The sequence below is a fragment of the Balaenoptera acutorostrata genome, chromosome 1 (genome assembly GCF_949987535.1).
Source record: "Balaenoptera acutorostrata chromosome 1, mBalAcu1.1, whole genome shotgun sequence".
NCBI classification, from domain to species: Eukaryota; Metazoa; Chordata; class Mammalia; order Artiodactyla; family Balaenopteridae; genus Balaenoptera; species Balaenoptera acutorostrata.
Window position 1 is genome coordinate 9,396,231 of NC_080064.1, and position 21,991 is coordinate 9,418,221.

At 44.7% G+C, this 21,991-nt stretch overlaps 1 protein-coding gene and 1 non-coding gene across 2 annotated transcripts; both read left to right on the forward strand.

Moving 5' to 3' along the window:
- Window positions 1-4,956: 4,956 nt before the first annotated feature.
- On the forward strand, window positions 4,957-5,411 carry LOC103021017 (cytochrome c oxidase subunit 6B1-like). Its single transcript, XM_028163481.2, has one exon. The coding sequence runs from the start codon at window positions 5,013-5,015 to the stop codon at window positions 5,271-5,273; it is 261 nt and encodes an 86-aa protein (XP_028019282.1). The 5' UTR covers window positions 4,957-5,012; the 3' UTR covers window positions 5,274-5,411.
- Window positions 5,412-14,462: 9,051 nt separating this feature from the next.
- Window positions 14,463-14,578, forward strand: LOC114236285 (U5 spliceosomal RNA). Its single transcript, XR_003622252.2, has one exon. It is a non-coding gene; the product is annotated as a U5 spliceosomal RNA (small nuclear RNA).
- The last annotated feature ends 7,413 nt before the right edge of the window (window positions 14,579-21,991 follow it).

Genomic DNA, 21,991 nt, shown 5'->3' on the forward strand with positions numbered 1-21,991 from the left:
GGGGAGAGATAGGTTGACATCCACCCTCCAGGAAGCCTGAAGTTGCTCAGAAACTACCAAAGCATAGACACAGTGGGTGGCAGCATGGTACCAGGGTGCCACACCATGTGGGGGCAGCTGCCACTGCCAGGCCTGGAGGAGGAATGTCAGGGCCACCACGGCAGCCAAGTCAGGGCCGGTCTTCAGAGCTGTGAGCAATTCCTTCTGGTCTTTCAGGAGCCGAAGCAGCTCAGAGATGGCACCTGAGAAGAGCAAGCTGGGCTCAGGGGCCTGACTCCAAGGGCATGCTGGGGTGCCTGCTGCCGTCTCCACGCGTTGGTTGCAGACTAAGCCTGATTTCCCCTCACGCTAGGCCTGGTGGGCACATATCCTGCCCAGTTCCACCTGACAGAGGGCCTCCATCCTCAGCATCAACCTGTCCAGGACCAGGGCTCAGCATCCCCCAGGGCGTCTCAGCAGCAGAGGGCCTGCTCTGCTTGGAGGAAGCAGATCAGCAAGGCTCAGAGGACGTGCCTGCAGGACAGAGCCCCCGGTGGCCTGGTCCATGGCTGCCATTGGCCAAGGCAGGTCCAAGATGACAACCCCCATCAAGGCCACTGGAGAAACTGCACAGGTGGCCAGAATCCTCCACATCTGGCTGGCCCCAGGGATGAAAAGGAGGCACTGGGGATGGAAAGCCCCACCGAGATGCCCAGGGATGGGCTGCTGGACACCTCACTGAGGCCAGGGGTCCAGGAGTGGAAGGAGGGGGAGCTAACAATTTTACAGTAGTTTCCAGGGAGGACAAGGATTCATGGGAAAGTCAAGGCCCCACATGAGAGTCAGCAGGGGTCCTGGACCCAGGACTATATCCAAGGTGATGGCCCTGACCAAGTTATATTTCCTCATCTGCAAATCCCTAATGATGACAGCAGTTATCCCATTAAGTTGTGAGAATTAAATGAAAGAATGTAGGTTGAGCCCATGGGCGGGGCTCAATAAATGGGAATCTTTAGATTATGACTGAGGGAGGGTAGTGTCATGGTTAGGGGCATGGACTCCGGAGAGAGTCTCCTGGGTTCAAATCCAGGCTCTGCTACTTACTCCTGTGGGCTTTCACCCCTCTGTGCCTGTTTCCTCATTTGTTTGTTTGTTTGTTTTTTAATATTTATTTATTTGGCTACATCAGGTCTTAGTCGCAACATGCAGGATCTTTCATTGCAGCGTGCGGGCTCTTTGTTGCAGCACATGGGCTTCTCTCTAGTTGTGGCACCTGAGCTCAGTAGTTGTGGTACACGGGCTTAGTTGCCCCGCGGCATGTGGGATATTAGTTCCCCGACCATGGATCGAACCCGTGTCCTCTGCATTGAAAGGCAGATTCTTTACCACTGGACCACCAGGGAAGTCCCCCGTTTCCTCATATGTAAAGTGAGAATGGTAAGAATAGTGACAAACACATAGGGTTGATTTAAGGATTATAAGAGTGAAAATAACTAAAGATAATTAACACTCATATGGTCATCCCAGTATCAGCTCTTATTCTCTCTCCATCTGAGGGTGATTACCAGCAACAAATTTCTAATACTAACCCTTCCCTTTTTCAAGCCATCTTCTGAAAAATGCAGAGAAATTCTTTTATCTATGACTAAACCAAATATAAATAGGAAAGTAAATCTACTACAGAGTCACAGCATGCACCCCCAAGCCAAGCCAAAACGATGTAAATTCCCTGAAGTTTTTGTTTTGCCCACTCTATCGCTGTGGATGATGAGAAGTTAACTGGGTTAGTAGGCAGGAGCTTGGGTGGGCGCCGGGAGTGAGAAAGCAAGGAAGCAGGAGGAAGCCACCTTCTCCTGGATGCCCAGGGTCTAAGCCCGACTGGGAGAAGCGCAGGGGCAGCTACGGAAGGAGGGCCCCCCCACCCCTTCCCTCACACCCAGCAGCGCAAGGTTCAGTCCAGAGACTTGAACTCTGCAGATTTAGGGGCCACCTGGGGTGAGGGCTTCATCTAATTATCTGCAGCCAGCAGGTCTACGGGAGGGCTGACTGGTATCTTGGCTGTCCTGGTCTACATTCTGGCTCAGATCCCTGTGGAGCGATGGAAGCCAGGGAGAGCGTGGAAACTGGTCGAGGCTGCGCTTGAAAGAGGGGACACCTCTGGGAAGGACCAGAGAGGTTGGAGGCTCAAGGACTCCAGCCTCTCACCTGCTCTGGGCTCGGCTTCCCCTTAGGGTGTCCCTGATGCCCTCCTCTTCCCTCCGTTCTTCCTTCCTTGCCTCCCTCCCCGTCGGGCAGTGGAGACCCTTCGCTTCTGTCTGGGCTGGGCCAAGCGTGTCGGGGAGAGCGGGTCCTCCCCTGCCCTGACTCGAAACCGCACACCTGTCTTGGCCGCGGGGCGGCGGAAAATGAGGACCTGTCTGGATCTGAGGGCGGCTCCTGTCCGCGGTGCTGAAATGCGGCACCCGCTACAGGCCCGGCCAAAGCATCTGCCCTGCGCGCTCCCGGAGGCCCCCTGCCCTCCATGAAGCCCCCGTGTAGAATTTGTGGTGCGGAGTTCATGGCTCTTCTCTTAGCCTCTGTCCTTAGGTGATCAAATCCTGCTTTCTGTCCCCTAAAATTGTCCCTAGTGCTTTCTCGGGATCTCTCTGCGCAGACATCACAGGCTGGCCCGTTTGCTCATTATTTGCACCTTTGTCTTACACTCCACGCCACCTCCCAACTCCGCCCCCCACTGTCTTTTTGGGGGGACACTGACGTTTCCCACCCTTAACCGGGCTTTTTTTCTGATTATAAAAATAACTCTTGGGACTTCCCTGGTGGTGCAGTGGTTAAGACTCCTTGCTCCCAACGCAGGGGGCGTGGGTTCGATCCCTGGTCAGGGAACTAGATCCCACATGCATGCTGCAATTAAGAGTTCGCATGCCACAACTAAGGAGCCCCCGTGCTGCAACTGAGGAGCCTGCCTGCCGCAACTAAGACCCAATGTAACCAAATGGATAAATAAATAATTTTTTAAAAAAAAGATCATGTTATAAAAAAAACCCTCTTATTTATTGCTGGGAATAAATTGTTTATTATTAATATTTTTATGTTTACTCTTAAGCCTTTTATAGGCACACACATCTTATTTTCTACCTGACTGGAATATACTTTTGTATCTTTCTTTTCTACCAAATAAATTGTAAACATATTCATATGTCATTATACATTCTTTGGAGAAAAACATTTTAATGGCTTCAAAATAGTCCAATTTATGGAGCTACGACAATTTAGTTAATTGCTTATTGCTAGATGTTCATATCACTTCCAATTTTATTTTCATTGTAAAAAGTGCATTTTTCCACACATATATTTTTCTACATTTCTGTTCCCTTAAAATATATTCCCAAATGTGAAATTGTTGACTTGAAGTATATGAACTTTTAAAATACTCTTTTTAAGACTCTTGATAACCAAGTGGCATTCTTTTTTTTAAATTTATTTATTTATTTATTTATTTTTGGCTGTGTTTGGTCTTCGTTGCTGCGCGTGGGCTTTCTCTAGTTGCAGATTCTTAACTACTGCACCACCAGGGAAGCCCACCCGTGCTTTCTTAATAGCCATTTTCTCTACCAGTTGTTGACTGCAAGGCCCTGGGTGAGCTACTTCATGTCTCTGTTCAAACGTTTTTTCTGCATCTATTGATATGATGATGTGATTTTTCTTCTTCAGCCTGTTGATGTGATGGACTAAATGAATTGATTTTCAAATATTGAACCAGACTTGCATACCTGGGATAAATCCCACTTGGTTGTGGTGTATAATTCTTTTTATATATTGTGGGATTCAATTTGTTATTTTTTTAATATTTATTTTTTATTATTATTATTTTTTGGTTGCGCCGGGTCTTACTTGCGGCAGGCGGGCTCCTTAGTTGCAGCTTGTGGGCTTCTTAGTTGTGGCATGCGAACTCTTAGTTGTGGCACGCATGTGGGATCTAGTTCCCTGACCAGGGATCAAACCTGGGCCCCATGCATTGGGAGCGTGGAGTCTTAACCATTGCGCCACCAGGGAAGTCCCAATTTGCTATTATTTTGTTGAGGATTTTTGCATCTATATTTATGAGACATATTTGCCTGTAGTTTTCTTTTCTTGTAATGTCTTTGTCTGGTTTTAGTATTAGGGTAATTCTAGCCTCATAGAATGAATTAGGAAGAATTCTCATCTATCCTCTGAAAGAAATTGTAGAGAATTGGTATAATTTCTTCCTTAAATGTTTGGTAGAAGTCACCAGTGAATGTATCTGTGCCCTGTGCTTTCTGCTTTGGAAGGTTATTAATTATTGATTCCATTTCTTTAATAGATATAGACCTATTCAGATTGTCTATTTCTTCTTGTGCAATTTTGGAAGATTGTATCTTTCAAGGAATAGGTTCATTTCATCTAAGTTATCAAATTTGTGAGCACAGAGTTATTTATAATATTCCTTTATTATCCTTTTAATGTCCTAGGATAAAAGGAACTGTAGTGTTGTCAAAAAATTGGATGTCCCATCTCCCAGCTGCTTTCAATATTGTACTGGGAGTCCTGGTTAGTGCAATATGATGAAAAGGAAATTAAAGGTATACAGATTTGAGAATTCCCTGGCAGTCCAGTGGTTAGGACTCCGTGCTTTCGCTGCCGAGGGCATGGGTTCAATCCCTGGTCAGGGAACTAAGATCCCACAAGCTGTGCAGCATGGCCAAAAAAAAAAAAAAAAAAAAAAGGTATACAGATTTGGAATGAAGAAACAAAACTGTCCTTTTCCACAGATGACATGATTATCTATGAAGAAAATCCAAAAAATTTACAAAAAAAAAAACCACCTCCTGGAACTGAAAAGTAATTATAACAAGGTTGTGGGATAAAAGGTAAATATACTGATACAAAAGTCAGTCAATTTCCTATATGCTAGCAATGAACAAGTGGAATCTGAAATTAAAAACACATTACCGATTGCTGAGGGTCACATTGAGCTTCCAGGGGCTTCAGGAGCGTCTTTAGGAGTCAGCACTATGGCAGAGGACATCAAGACCAAAATCAAGAACTACCAGACTGCTCCTTTTGACAGCCGCTTCCCCAACCAGAACCAGACGAGGAACTGCTGGCAGAACTACCTGGACTTCCACCGCTGTGAGAAGGCAATGACTGCTAAAGAGGGTGACGTCTCCGTGTGTGAATGGTACCGGCGTGTGTACAAGTCCCTCTGCCCCATATCCTGGGTGTCAGCCTGGGACGACCACCGGGCAGAAGGCACGTTTCCTGGGAAGATCTGAACTGGCTCCACCCCACCTTCTCTGTCCTCTGTCCTTCTCCCCAGGGTGGTGAAGGGGGACCTGGGTACATAGTGATGCCCACCGTGGGGTCCTGAATCATGGCTTAACTAATAATAAATACTCATTGGAAGAGTGTAAGGCTGTGTATGTGTAAAAGAGCTGGATGATGGGGCCAGAAGCTGGGGCGGAATTAGTACTTTGACCAGTAAGAGAGACTGAATTCAGGGTGTTTTTTTCTTTTTTCTTTTTTCTTTTTTTAAATTTTTCTTTTTTTTTTTTTCCTTTTTTTTTAAATTTTTCTTTTAATAAACTTTGACCACCTCTTCTCTACCAGACAATAGAGTGAGTGATTATACAAAATGACCTCAAGTTCCTGTATGTGCTAAAATTTATCTGTATGTTCTCCTTTATTATCTGTATAATTTTTTAAAACTTATGTTTTGAACCACATGAAAATAGTATAATAAAAACTCCTATGTACCCATCAAAAAAAAAAAAAAACATTACCATCAAGAGAAAGAGAAGACAAGCCACAGACTTGGAGAGAATATTTGCAAAAGACATATCTGACAAAGAACTATTATCCAAAATATACAAAGAACTCTTCAAACACAATAAGAAAACAACCCCACGGGCAACAAAAGCAAACATAGACAAGTAGGACTACATCAAACTAAAAAGTTTCTGCATAGCAAAGGAAGCAATCAACAGAGTAAGAATGCAACCTACAGAATGGGAGAAAATATTTGCAAATTATATGTATATGATAAGGAATCAATATCCAAAATGTATAAGGAACTCCTATAACTCAATGGCAAAAAAACAAAAAAGATAAAAAATGAGCAAAGGACTTGAATAGACATTTCTCCAAAAACATACCAATGGCCAACAAGGGTATGAAAAGATGCTCAACATCTCTAATCATCAGGGAAATACAAATCAAAACCACAATGTGTGGGACTTCCCTGGCGGTACAGTGGTTAAGACTCTGTGCTTCCAATGCAGGGGGTGAGGGTTCCATCCCTGGTTGGGAAAAAAAGATCCCACATGCTGTGCGGTACGGCCAAAAAAAGCCAAAACAAAACCACGATGTGATGTTACCACACACCTATTCAGATGGCTATTATCAAAAGATCAAAAAATAAGAAGTGTTGGCAATGAAAAACTGGAACCCTTGTACACTGTTGGTGGGAATGTAAAATGGTGCAGCCACTATTGGAAACAGGATGGAGGTTCCTTAAAAAATTAAAAAGTAATACTATCATATGTTCTAGCAATCCCATTTCTGGGTATTTATCAAAAGAATTGAAATCAGTATATCAAAGAGTTATACACACTCCCATGTTTATTGCAGTATTTTTCACAATAGCCAAAATGTGTAAACAACATAAATGTCCACTGATGGATGAATAGATAGAGAAATGTGGCATATCCACACAACGGAATATTACTCAGCCTTTAAAAAGAAGGAAATCCTGCTAAATGTAACAACATGGCTGACCCTTAAGAACATTATGCTAAGTGAAATGAGTCAGTCATTGCATAATTCCTCTTATGTGAAGTATCTAATATAGTCAAATTCATAGAGGCAGAGAGTAGAATGGTGGTTGCTAGGGGTTGGGGGAGGGAGACATGGGGAGTTGTTATTCAATGGGTATAACATTTCATTGTGCAGGATGAGTAAGTTCTAGAGATCTGCTGAGTAGCATTTTGCCTATAGTTTAAGTGTACTGTACACTTAAAATGTTTTAAGAGAGTGTATCTCACAATAACTGTTCCTACTGCAATAGAAAGAAAGAGAGGAGAGAAAAGGAAGGAAGGAAAGAAGGAAAGAAGGAAGGAAGGAAGGGGAGGAGGAAAAAGAAAGAAAGAGAAAGAAAGACAGACAGAAAGAAAGAGAGAGAGAGAAGGAAGGAAGGAAGGAAGGAAGGGGAGGAGGAAAAAGAAAAAAGAAAGAGAAAGAAAGACAGACAGAAAGAAAGAAAGAAAATGAACATTCAGATTAAAAAATGGGCAAAAGACTTGAACAGACACCACACCAAAGAAGATATACAGACAGAAAGTAAGCATATGAAAAGATGTTCAATATCATATGTCATCAGAGTTGCAAATTAAAACAAAGAAATATCACTACAACCTATTAAAATGGTCAAAATTCAGACCACTGACAACACCAAATGATGGCGAGGATGTGGAGCAATAGGAACTTTCATTCGTTATTGGTGGGAATGTAAAATCTTACAAACACTTCGGAAGTCAGTTTGGTAGTTTCTTACAAAACTAAATAAAGTCTTACCATTTGATCCAGCAGCTGCACTCCTTGGTGTCTACCCAAAGGAGTTAAGAACTTATTTCCACACAAAATTCTTCCTGTGAGTGTTTATAGCAGCTTTATTCATAGTTGCCAAAATCTGGAAGTAACCAAGATGTTTTTCAATAGCTGAGTGTATAAATAAACCACGGTACATCTGACAATGGACTATTATTCGGCACTAAAAAGAAATGAGCTAGCAAGCCATTTAAAGACATGGAAGAAACTTAAATGCACATTGTTAAGTTTTAAAAAGTCAATCTGAAAGTCTACATCCTGCAAAATTCCAGCTGTATGACATCGTGGAAAAGGAAAAACTATAGAGACCATAAAAAGTCAGTGGTTGCCAGGGGTTAAGGAGGAGGGAGGGATGAATAGGTGGGGCACAGGGGATTTTTAGGGTGGTTAAACTACCCTGTATGATACTACGATGGTAGATAAGTGTCCTTATACTTTTGTCAAAACCCATAGAATATACAACACCAAGAGTGAACCCTGATGTAAACTAGGGGTTTTCGATGGTAATGATGTGTCAACGTAGGTTCATAGATCATAACAAATGTGCCACTCTGCTTGGAGACGTTGATAGTGGGGAAGGTTGCAGGGAGGTGGGCAAGGGTCTATAGGAACTCTCCGTACTTCCTGCTCAGTTTTGCTGTGAGCCTAAAACTGCTCTAAAAAATAAAGTTTGTTAATTTTTAAAAATCTAATGAACAATTTCACACCAATAAATTTAAGAACATAGACAAAATGGATACATTTCTAGAAAAATATAAAGGCTGAAACTGGCATAAGAAAAACTAATACATTTCTGTACATTAATAGCCAATAAAAAAATTGAAATGAGAATCAAAAACCTTCCATCCCCAAAGCCTCAAGCCAAAACGGTCATAGATAAGTTCTACCAAACTTTTCAGGAGTATTTATCTCCTATCTTATACCAGCTGTTCCAGTCATTTGGAAAAATACAAAATTATATTCATACCTGACACCATACACCAGAATAAACTTCAAACACACCAAAGATCTAAATGTTTAAAAAAATGAAACCATATAAGTACTAGAAGAAAATATGAGCGAATTCCTTTTATAACACGCATGAGGAAGCCCTTTCTAACTATGACTCAAAACCTAGAAAAAAATAAATGATTGAGGGCTTCCCTGGTGGCGCAGTGGTTGAGAGTCTGCCTGCCAATGCAGGGGACACGGGTTCGAGCCCTGGTCTGGGAGGATCCCACATGCCGCGAAGCAACTGGGCCCGTGAGCCACAACTGCTGAGCCTGCGCGTCTGGAGCCTTTGCTCCGCAACAAGAGAGGCCACGATAATGAGAGGCCCGCGCACCGCGGTGAAGAGTGGCCCCCGCTCGCCACAACTAGAGAAAGCCCTCGCACAGAAACGAAGACCCAACACAGACAAAAAATAAAAACAAATAAATAATTTTTAAATAAATAAATAAATACATGATTGATAATTTGACTCCATCTTTAAAAAATACTTTTGCTCTGCAAAAATGAAAAACAGAAAGAAAATATTAGCAACTTACCTGGCAGATAGAGGACTAATATCCTTAATATATAAAGAGCTCTTTAAAATTACAGGGAAAATCTTTCCTTTCTGCGATATGCAGCTGCAAGATGGTAGTGCAGGTTTCCAAGAAAAATTAACTGAAAATGCACACAGAAAGAGGTAGACAAATGGCCCTTAAACATATGAAAAGATGCTCACCTTTACTTTAAGAAAGAGAAATGAAAATTAGAACTATACTGGGGGACTTCCCTAGTGGCACAGTGGTTAAGAATCCGCCTGTCAATTCAGGGGACATGGGTTCGACCCCTGGTCCGGGAAGATCCCACATGCCACGGAGCAACTAAGCCCGTGCACCACAACTACTGAGCCTGCACTCCAGAGCCCACGAGCCACAACTACTGAGCCCACGTGCCACAACTACTGAAGCCCACGCGCCTAGAGCCCGTGCTCCGCAAGAAGAGAAGCCACCGAAATGAGAAGCCCACGCACGGCAACCAAGAGTAGCCCCTGCTCGCCGCAGCTACAGAAAGCTGGTGCACAGCAACGAAGACCCAACGCAGCCAAAAATAAATAAATAAATAAAATTTTGGGCTTCCCTGGTGGCGCAGTGGTTGAGAATCTGCCTGCCAATGCAGGGAACACGGGTTCAAGCCCTGGTCTGGGAAGATCCCACATGCCGCGGAGCAACTGGGCCCGTGAGCCACAACTACTGAGCCTGAGCGTCTGGAGCCTCTGCTCTGCAACAAGAGAGGCCGCGATAGTGAGAGGCCTGCACGCCGCGATGAAGAGTGGCCCTCACTCGCCACAACTGGAGAAAGCCCTCGCTCAGAAACGAAGACCCAACACAGCCAAAAATTAAAAAAATAAAAAAATAAATAATAAATAATTGAATAAATAAATAAATTTTTAAAAATAAATAAATAAAATAAAGGCCTATCACTTAAAAAATGTATGGAAGCTAAAAGATTTTTTAAAAAAAACAAAATGACATCAAGATACCATTTCTCGCCTATTAAATGGGCAGAACTTCTCGACAATGTCCTATTGGCAGCTCCTAGTGGCCACCTGCACTTCTTGGCTCATGGCCCCTTCCTCCATCTTCAGAGCACATCACTGCAATCTCTGCTTCTACGTTCTCCTGTTCTGTGGTCAAATTCCACTCTGATGCCTCCTTATAAGGACCATCTCAGGATGTTTAGTGTAAGCACATCTGCAAAGTCTCTTTTGCCACATAAGGGATTAGGACCTAGGTATCTTTGGGGGCCATTTTTCAGCCTCCCACACCCACTATTGTCCATTCTAGAGCCAAAATCAGGGTACAGGGATTGGAAGACGTAATGGAGGCTGCTAATTTTCTACCTTGAGCCGCTTGCCCTACTTTTACCTGGGTACTGTGGTGTACTCAAAAAATGGGTTGTGGGACTTCCCTGGTGGCGCAGTGGTTGAGAATCCACCTGCCAACGCAGGGGACATGGGTTCGGGCCCTGGTCCTGGAAGATCCCACATGCCACAGAGCAACTAAGCCCGTGGGCCACAACTACTGAGCCTGCGCTCTAGAGCCCGTGATCCACAGCTACTGAAGCCCACACGCCTAGAGCCCGTGCTCCGCAACAAGTGAAGCCACCGCAGTGAGAAGCCCGCACACCTCAACGAAGAGTAGCCCCCGCTCACTGCAACTAGAGAAAGCCCGTGCGCAGCAACAAAGACCCAATGCAGCCAAAATTTAAATAATTAATTAACTAATTAATTAATTTAAAAATGGGTTGTTATACAGCAGATAAAATGCATGACCTGGAACTAGGTCTACAGATATACCCACACAAATAAATATTGAAAACATAAATGTTGCACGAAAAAGGCATGTTGCAGAAGGATGGATCAAATATATTATAAACCTGAATTTTAAAAACACAAGATCAAAGTTTTTTGTGTTTGGAGGACCCACCTCAGCTTTACTGGAGAGGAAGCAAATGCAGTTTTCAACTGTATAAAAACAGACCTAAAGCATATTTGGAGAAATGTTGACATCTCTTAAATTCAGGTGTCAGATGCACTTTCATTTGTTACAATTTTCTGTGGAGTTAGAAGTATTTCGTGATTTTTTTTAGTACTATTGTTGTTAATTTGTTTCTGTTTTATTGATGTATAATTGACAAATAAAATTGTAAGATATCTAAAGTGTATGTTGCATTAATTTGAAATACATATACATTGCTAAAGGATTCCTCCCATCCAGTTAATTAACAAATCTATCAACTTACATATTTATATTTTCTTGCATGTGTGAGAACATTTAAGTTCTACTCTCTTAGCAAATTTCCATTATACAATACAGTGTTATCAACTATAGTCACCATGTTGTACCTTATTTTTTTTACAGCTGAAAGTTTATAACCTTTTACCAAACTCTTGCTATTTCCCCCACCTCCCAGCCCTGGCAACCACTTTTCTACTCTCTGTTTCTATGAGTTTGACTTGTTTTTTAAATATTCCACATATAAATGATACCATGCAGTATGTATTATATCTGTCTGTCTCTGACTGGCTTATGTCACTTATCATAATGCCTTCAAGTTTCACCCATGCTGCTGCAAATGGGAAGATTTCACTCTTCTTTATGTCTGAGTAGTATTCCACTATCTACCTATCTATCTATATTCCATTATATATATATATAACACATCCTTTTTATCCATTCATCTGTTGGTGGACACTTAGGTTGTTTCCATGTCTTGGCTATTGTAATAATGCTGTGATGAACATAACGGTGTATATATCTTTTCAAATTAGTGATTTAGTCTTCCTCAGATAAATACCCAGAAGTGGAATTGTTGGGTCATGTGGTAGTTTTCATTTTAATTTTTTGATTTAATTTTGGCCTCTCCTCCTACCTCTTTGGAGCAGGTCCTCAGAGCTATCTGAGGAGCTATTTCCCAGGCTGTAGTCCTCAGTAAGGTCCCTGAAAAACGCTGAAAACCACAACTCTTTTTGTTTTTTGGTTTTGGGGTTTTTTTGGCCGCGCCATATGTGGGATCTCAGTTCCCCTGAAAATCGCAACCCTCGATTGTGCATTTTTCATTCTGTTGACAAGGGGCAGATACTGACCAGCTGGTAGATTTGGGAGTGGGAAGATAAGGCTCCTGCTCTCTCAATGAAACCCTTGGGAGGTCATGGGCTGAGAGTGAGTCAGGGATGGGGGGCATGAAGGTGAGAGGAGAAAGTTTAAAAGGGGCATACTGGGGGTGGGACAGCCAGAGAAATGTCCAAAAAAACTGAGGCCCTCCTCCGAGTTTTGCTCAATCGTCTGATATTTCCAGCAGTTCAGCCGCCCCAGAGCAGATGCTGAAAAGGCAGAGGGTGGGGTCTTCCCAGCTGAGGAAGTTGGAGGGCACTTGGGGCAGGCAGGAGGAGGAGGACAGAGGAACGGGCTCCGTCAACGCCAGTCTTTGGGGTGGAGGGATCACCATGCTCCCCCTTCCCTCCTTTCCTTCTACTACCTAGGACTTGGGGTCCTTCCTCTAACCGGAAGTCAGCTACCACCCCCTCCCCATTTCCCACCCCACCCTCATCTATTGTTTTTCTTTTTCTTTTTAAAATGTTTATTGAAGTATAGTTGATTTTCCATGTTGTTTAATTTCTGCTGTACATCAAAGCCACTCAGTTATACATATATATATTCTTGTTCATCTTCTTTTCCATTATGGTTTATCACGGGATATTGCATATAGTTCCCTGCACTGTACAGTAGGACCTTGTTTACTTCCCCTCTCCTGCGTCTTCATCCTCTCCCTCTGTGCTGCCTCCTCCCCAGCAAAGTTTGAACCCCTTTAACACTCTCCTGATGCCGAAGAAAGAAAAAGTCCTCCTCTAACCTCACACGTCTTCTGGCCGGTCTCCCTGAAGCCTTCGCTCTCCACCCCACTCACTTCCTCATCAGCTCCCCACAGTGGGGCTTCTATCACTTCCACTCCCTGAAAACGCCTCTGGTCAAGGTCACTGACTTCCGTCCCGTGACATCCACTGGCCCTTACAGTCCCCACCTTAACTGACCTCGGGTGGACCTTTAACACAACTGACTGCTCCCTTCTGCCCTTGATTTCTCAGTGGTCCCCACTCCTGGTCTTCCTTCTGCCTCCCTGACCTCTTCCTAATGACCTTCACATGCTTCTCCTGCTGCATCACCTCCCCTCAATGCCACCAGCCCCTAAGGATCTCCCTAGAATTTTTTCTCTCCTCGACTTTGACCCTTTCCCAGGCCTTGCCCCCCATCCAGGCCACTGTACTTCTCTCTGCTTTAATTCTCAGGCTCCTAATTAGCTTCCCCAAACCTCCTTGCTTTCCAACAACAGCCACACTTTAACCAGAGTGGTTGTCCAACAGTGTTTCTCAACCCAGCTGGCAGCACACTCACCTGGAGGGCTTGTTAAAACCCAGCTGCTGGGCCCTACTCTCAGAGTTTCAGATTCAGTGGGTCTTCGAGTAGGACCCAAGAACCTGCATCTCTAACACGTACCCAGGTGACACTGATCTGCTGGTCCCAGGACCACTGTGTTAAAAAGCTAATCTGATCAGGTATTCATTTTTAAAGCTCTTCACTGCCTCCCCACTGTCCTCAGGGTAAATCCAAGCTCTTAGCTGGCACTGATGGCCATCTGGTTACTTGCCCTCTCAGCACTGTGCCTCCCTGCCCGGAATACCCTCGCCACCCGGCTCCTGTGCTGCCCAGATGTCGTCTTCTGTTATCAGCGCTCATCACTGACACCTGGTTCCCCATCACACTGAGCACTCCTTGAAGATGAAATATTACAGTTACCACTCTATCCCTAGAGGCCGGCACAGGGTTGAACACAGTGGTCAATAAATTTTTGTTGAATGAATGAAGATAATTATTTCAAGCTTTTAAATTTTTATTTTATTTTATTCTATTTTATTTTATTTAACTCCAAGAGAAATTTTCACTTGTAATGCCACCTATAAAACAGACTTTTTCTAGCTGGATCAGCCTCAGCTCACTATCCCTGTTAAGTCTCGCCTCCGTTCTGCCCCCTGGCGGTAGTCTCGGTCCCAGCACAAGATGAATGAACTATTTGAGGTATCTCCGGAAACCGGAGCGTATAGACTGAGATTTTCATTTGCATATCCAGAATGCATTGCACCCAGGACAAATTTTCGACTTAAAAATGACTAGATTTTTCCTTCTTTCTTTAACTATTTTTTCCCAGAAGTGAGAATTCTTTCATAGAATTGTCTGGGAAAAAAGCAGATTGAATAGCTCTTTCAGTTAAATAATCACCATTACTGTGTTAGGGGTAGCAGTTACCCGAGGAATGCGTGCCGCCTACAGTAGGGCATACTCTGGTTTCTCTTCAGATCGTATAAATCTTTCGCCTTTTACTAAAGATTTCCGTGGAGAGGAACAATTCTGAGTTTTTACCCAATTTTTTGAGGTCTTGCGTTAGCAAGGCCAATAATCATGTTCAAAAACAGAATATTTAGGTTTCGCTGTTATTAGTTGGGTGAGTTGATGTTCGTTTTATTTAGTACATTTTGTGTTTTTCTACGTGAGAATTAGTTCTTCTTTAACCAAGTATTAGTTTCAAAACTTTAGTGTTACTCTACGTCTGGTGGTGGATGGGATAAGCTTCTTTAAAAAAGGTGTCGACGTTCTGAAAGAGGAGTAATTGCTCTGTTGGAGTCAGAAGAGTATTTTTGTTTGCGTTCCTTAGTTGTTCCCAAGTGCTTAATACTCCTACTCGGGAGAGACAGTTTCTTTAAAGTTGTGGTGTTCAGGCTTCGACGCCCCAGAATTCAATAATGGCCGTCAGCGGGGTCAGTTGCCCCGCGTTATGTAGAATGTTAGTGTCGCGACCAAGAACCTAAGGCCCTGTACCACGCATTAAAGGAGAGATTCTTAGCCGCTGGACCACGAAAAAAATCTTTAAAAAATTTTGTTTAGAAGTAAGTGTAAGCGTGGATTCGTTGTTGTTCCTAGAGCGTATTTGTAAGTGTTGCCGTTCTATTCTCATGAGATAATTTAGCTCTGGAACAGACACTGTATCATTCGCTAAAAATACCACTCAAGGAAGGCGTTTGCTCACGGTTGTAACGGATTGGATGAAACTCTAGCGGAAATGACCATTTCAACCGACCAGAGTGGCCAGAATTCAGCCTTCTGAGCACGCGTAGCTGCAAAGTAGGCTGGGAAATGTAGTCTTTTCTCTAGGCAGCCGTGACTTTTGCGTAGATCGTGAGAGGGAGAAAGTGAATACCGTGGGAAAGAAACTAGCAGCGTCTGCCCTAGTAAAGAAGGGAAAGAATCCATCCGCACGTTTCTTTCTTACACATTCCTTCCTTGGGTTTCGTTTCCCTGCCTCCCAGGCTGCTCCCTGTGGCCAGCTGTCCCATCCGGGTACAAGGAACCTCTCGGAGGCTGTAACGCGGCTGTGGGACCACCTCTTCCCAGGCCCTTTTGATGTTCTCTTGTGTAGAGAACCAGAACCCCAGGCTCCGGCAGTTGTCCACCGTCGACCCCTGCCCACTGGGGCGGCTAGCCTTCTTGTCCCCCTAGAAGCGCTGCTTTCTTCACGACGAGATCTGGTCACTGAGAACGAAATACCGGTGACAGTGCTTTCTTGCACTCTGAAGGCTGAGTGTGTATCTAAAGTAGGGGGTTTAACTTGTTTGTTGTTCACTTTCGGCAAAAGCAGCAATCCAGAGTAACGAGCACGCCGAGCAGCCAGAGAACTAGATATTATATGCTTCCGGGTGAAAGAGCACGCTGCTTCCATGAAGTAGTCTGGCCGGGGAAAATCGAACTTGAATCTGCTTAAGACTAGAAGTTGACAGAACAGCAGAGCACAGTCGAGCTTGTCTGCGTTTCTGCGGGGATGGATGCACTCAGCAAGTCCTGGCTGCGAGGAGCTTTTCAGGGCAAACCACCAGATTTCTTCAACAAATAAATTACCAGAAGAAATGAGAGAGGGAGATAAAAAGGGAATCTATATATTGAAAGAGAGTTAAAAGAACCCATCTCACCAAGCAGAACTTACTGGGATCCTGGTTTAAACAAACACTATTTTCAGAACTTCTTACATTTATAAGATGTCTTCTTTTTTCAATCTGACCAGATATTTGATGATATTAAGGAATTACTGAAGGGTTTGGGGTATGATTATCATACTGTGGTAATGTTTTTTGTTTTAACCTCCTTATACTTAGAAGTACCTACAGGCATATCTACAATATAAACTTTTGGGGGGGGGGCACACCACACAGCTTGTGGGATCTTGGTTCCCTGACCAGGGATGGAACCCACGCTTTCAGCAGTGAGAGCGTGGAGTCCTAACCACTGGACTTCCAGGGAATTCCCCGGAAATATCTACAGATGAAATGCCATTATATCTTGGATTTGCTTCAAGATAATGAGTGCCAAAAAAAGCCCCACCCCCCAAATAAAAAAACAAAGACAAAAATAAAATTTTGTTTATGTGATGGTTGTTGGACTCGGTAACCAGCACACGGAGGTTCTTTATACTATTAGGTCTACTTTTGTGTATGTTAAACATGATTCATAATTTAAAAGTTTTGAATATATATATATATATATATATATATATATATTTTTTTTTTTTTTTTTTTTGGCCACACCGCTTGGCTTGTGAGCTCCTAATTCCCCGACCAGGGATCGAACCTAGGCCCCCTACAGTGGAAGCATGGAGTCCTAACCACTGGACCGCCAGGGAATTCCCTGAATACATTTTAAAAACAACTTTGCTGTTGGTAACATATGCACTTCTTCATTAATAGATCAAATATTGGTATCTAGTGGTAAGTCTCATGACTACCAGCATTTCAAAGTCACGATGAACGTGAGCAATATTTCAAGATGCCTGCCACCACTGGGCGTGTCATGACTGCATCTGTGATTTCTATTTGTGACAATGATGCAAATGCCAAAGTTAATCATGGAAGGAAATGCTGAATTTCAGTTGGAGGTTAGCGAAAATAAAGATTTTTTTCCAATCCAATTTCGCAGACCCCCTGAATTCTGTTCAGGGACCCAAGGTTTGGAAGTCCTGATCTGCATTCCCTTGCCTCCAGGCACATAATACAAACAATTCCCCCTTGTATGGGGAGAAGGTTTTGAATTTATCAAAGCACCTTCACACAGAGTCATTTATTTCATGGGAATTCCTAACCATCTTTCTGAAGTTGGAAGGTGTTACTAGACCCATTTTATAGGTGGGAACCTAGAGTGTAACACTTAACCCACTTGTTTGAGGTTACACAATGATAATGACAGAGCTGGAGACAGAACCCAGGTCCCCTAACTCCCAGCCCACTCCCCACTCTTTCGCATCCAGCTCCCAGCTCCAGAAATGCTGCTTAGTTAACTTTTCTTGAAGTTTTCTTTTGAGAGAAGCCACAGCCTTTTTCCTGAGCTCACCTGTCCTCCATTTGGTCATCTCTCAGGACCCCCTTGAACAGTCACATTGATTCCTGTGGTGCTCGCGGGCAACCAGGAGCTCTGATTTCCAGCACTCTCCTTCACATACTAGCAGAGGTGATAATTAACCTGCCACTGGGAGAGTGTCAGTCCTGCAAGGTGGTCAGTGACCTCTGGCAAGTCTCTTTCACTGTGTCTCAGTTTCTACTTTTGTAAAACAGGATTAACTGTCCTCCTTGGTTTTGGAGGAAGCTGTAAAGATTGGCTAAAATTATGACAGTAACTAGGGGAGAGTAAGTGATTAATCCTCGGGAGAAATTATTACCTGTAATGTTATCATTGCCATGAGTTAGGGCCAGAGCCCACCTACCCCTTGCCTTTACAGGTCAATGAGGTGGAACCATAAATCCCAACTCTCTAAGCTTATTACCTACTTTTTTTCCCTTCCTGGATTCTATGCTCCAGACAAACTGAAGTATTACTGTCCATTGCCTCTTTAAACTTCCCCATTTCTGTATGTCTACTTGTGCTCTGCCCACTGCCTGGACAGTCCTCTCCCACACCTTAACCTAGGGAACACTCATCATCCTCCAGGAAGCCATCCCTGACCCTCCAGTGGAGGTTAGATGAGCCAGCCCCATACTCCACAGCCCCGATCGCAGTATAATTGTCCATTTTCTTATCTGTCTGTCTCCCCTTTAGACTGTGCATTCCTCCAGCTCAGGGTCTGTATCTGACCTCTTTCCAGTCAACAAGATTACTAAGGGGATTTGGTCAAATACAGGGACTGAGAACCCCACATCAGATAAATGGGTTTGGAGATAAGTACAGTCCATCTAATGTCCTGCCCAGAGAGACTTCTGGATGAAAAAACAACAACATTCCTGATCAGAAGAGATTGGTGCAGGACTACCCTGGTGATGCAGTGGTTAAGAATCCTCCTGCCAATGCAGGGGACACGGGTTCGAGCCCTGGTCCGGGAAGATCCCATATGCCGCGGAGCAACTAAGCCCATGCGCCACAACTACTGAGCCTGTGCTCTAGAGCCCGCAAGCCACAACTACTGAGACTGCATGCCACAACTACTGAAGCCCACGCACCTAGAGCCCGTGCTCCACAACAAGAGAAGCCACCACAATGAGAGGCCCGCACACCGCAATGAAGACCCAATGCAGCCCAAAAATAAATAAATAAAATAAAAAAAAAAAAGAAAAAGAAGAGACTGGTGCAGCTCTGGGCAATTAGGCAAGTGGCTATTTCCAAAATGTGTCCACCGTGACTTGGGCAAGTAGTGGGAGCCTCTAGTTTTGGAGCTAGCAGACCTGGGACACATCCCAGACTCCACAAATTGTGTGACTTTGGCCTAGTGCCTTATCACCTCGGAGCCTCACTTTCCTCATCTGTAAAATGGGAAGAAAGCTTGCCCTACAGGGTATACTGGAGAGCTGTGCTTTGCTGCCAAGCATCTACTTCCCCTCCTTCCTGACAAGAGAACCCCAAATTTCCTTTGGGGAACCACTCCTCTCCTATTATTCTCTGTTCAATGGTTTGAGATTGACCCAGTGCCTAGCTCTGAGGTGGCCTGAATGGTCTAACCTAATTAATATATCCCTTGCACCCTGGTCACCGTGATTGGCTCAGGGATGGGCTGTCCAATCAGAGGTGAACCTCGGCACTTTGGGTAGGAATGCTGGGACTCAGACTCTGATGTCCTGGTTAGGAGGGCAAAAGGCTTATGATAACTGTGGCCATTTTGTTTCCACAAGGGTAGCCAATCTGAGGATGGAAGCCAATCTATAGGAAGCAGAGCTAAGAGATGGATCCTACTGAAATTATTTGAGTCCTGGATCAGGCCATTCCTGAAGCTCCTCCTGGATTATACTGTTATGGAACCAGTACTTTTCCTTTTGTTTAAGCCAGTTATAATTAAGTTTTCTGTCACTTGCAACCCCCTTTGTTTTAACTGAAACACAAGGATTGAATGACATAACGCATACAGACACAATTCAACAATTATTCTTTAAACATCTACCCTGTGCCAGGCATTGTAGTCTCTGGCCATCCAGAGTCAAAGACAGGTATAGCCACTGCCTTCACAGAACCTGAGCTAGTGGGGAAGTGCCAAGCACACAGACGATGATCATCAATCGTAACCATTCCCCCTTTGTCACCCAAGGGCTGGACGGATGCATGGCCTGCTAGAAGATTCGCAATGAACTTTTCTTTTTTTTTTTTTTTTGGCCTCGCTGCGCGGCATGCAGGATGTGGGATGTGGGATCTTAGTTCCCTGACCAGGGGTCAAACCCATGCCCCCTGCAGTGGAAGCGCAGAGTCTTAACCACTGGACCGCCAGGGAAATCCCAAAGATTCACAATGAACGTTTACTGAGTCAAATGATTTATTTGAAGCTTCCATCAGCCAAAGTCCAGAGGAGAGGCTCCCAGGAAGCACGATTATGAGACTAGGTAGCTTGTTCATGGTGAGGCTGTTTGCTCAGCTCAGCTGAGATGGGCCTCCTTTCTGCAAGGGAACAAGTGCCCCTCAGCAAGTGAGGTGATCCGCCCAATCACCAGACCCCTAAGCAGATGGCCGGAGGTCAGACCACTGCTGCTTCTTGGGGGTGGGGTGGGGGGCTGAAAACAAGACCCCAAAGTCTTATCTTCTTCTTAAGGGTTTTTTTAAAGGTCAGGAATCCTTTTAAGAATCTGAGGAAAGCTACAGAAACTCTCCTCATGAAAAAAAAAAGTACATACATTTTGCAATTCCAGGGGTTCATAAGTCACTTGAAGCCAGGTTACGGACCCTTGAGCAAAAAAACTCTAAGGTTTTTTTAATCTAAGACATTACGAATGTCTGGATTTTTGGCTTATCACCCTTGAAAAGTTCCATTCCTCCACTGGAAGAATATGACTGTCTTAGTCTGTTTGGGCTCCTACAGCAGAATACCACACACCGGGTGGCTTATAAACAACAGAAATCTATTTCTCACAGTTCTGGAGGCTGGAAGTCTGAGATCAGGGTGCCGGCGTGGTCAGATTCTGATGAGAGCCCTCTTCTGGGCTGGAGATAGCTGTCGTCTCTCTGCATCCTCACACAGCAGGGAGAGGACTAGAGAGCTCCCTGGGGTCTCTTGTATAACGGCACTAATCCCATTCATGAGGGCTCCACCCTCATGATCTATTCACCTCCCAGAGGCCCCACCTTCAAACACCATCACATTGGGGGTTAGGCTTCAACATGTGAATCAGTCCGTAACAAGACCCACAGGAGAATCCAACTTCCTCTTGGAAAAACCCTCCAGAGGAGCCACAGACCTCCTGGTTAGTGTCTTAACCCGAAGCAAAACTTGTGTGCAGGTAGTTTATTTAGGAAGAGATCCCAGGGGACAGCAGAGGGAGGCTGGGGGAGGGTAAAATGGAGGGAAGGAAATTGAATCAAGGGTGTCTTCCCAAGTTCTTCACCACTGTGGGCAGTGGGGGGCCTGATCTTGCCGTCTGAGGAGCCGTGTAGAATGTGTCACAGAACTGTCCGCCCAGGGGATGGCGGAGGGAGCATTGGTCCACTGGCTCTGTCTCTCATGGGAGAAGGGCTGCCCCTAGCAGCGATATCCTTGGCCTGCTTTGAGGCTACACACATGCTGAGTGCAGAGCAGCTTCCTGAAGGTCAGAGAGAAGGTGCGGTCAGATGCTGCCAGGAACCCGCACCTGGAAAGAGCTGGTGGCTGCAACCACGGCAGGAGTGAAAGGTGGCCTGAGAGGACGTGAGATGGGGCACGAGAGGCCAAGGTGCCCGTAGGTTTTCAGGGAGTTAATACATTTCCAAACCAACTTTTCAGCTGTTGGGAAGTGCTGGGTAGTATGCAATTCCATACCAGGTGTCTACCCCTGAAAAGCAACTTGACCAAGGCTCTTTGTGCATCCAGCCCAAGAAGAAAGCTCCAGTGCATTACTGGACCGTGAGAGGCAGACCCACTAGAGTTAGTGGATGGCCTGCTCCCAAATGAGGCTGAACTGGAGGCACTGCAGAGGCTCACGGCAGACGCCCAGCCGCTTTCAGAGTGGGCTGACGTCATCCCAGAGGGCAGGAGCAAATGCATTACCCACCCCATCAGAGGAGTGTGTGGGGAGAGAGCATGGGGAGAAACAGAGTGTGGGGGCTGAGAGAGAGGCTGGGCTGACAGCGAGCCCCAGTTTGCATCCCAGCCTGGGCTGCTCGGCCTGGAGCACGTTTCCTCATCTCTCAAATTGGGATCTTAACCCTTAGCGACCTCCTCCCTGCATGAGGCCGTGTTGATGTAAACTACCTAACACACGTGCTCGCTTCAATGACCTATAATTCGCAAGTATTCCGTCTACTGAAATTCTAGTCGTTGGCTCGGTATTCTCCAGGCACAGGTACGTGGGTTCGTGTTTACATGTACGGGAGCCCACACC

Bases quoted from the DNA above. Each gene is read 5' to 3' on its own strand.
- LOC103021017 (XM_028163481.2), top strand. From the start codon at position 5,013: ATGGCAGAGGACATCAAGACCAAAATCAAGAACTACCAGACTGCTCCT.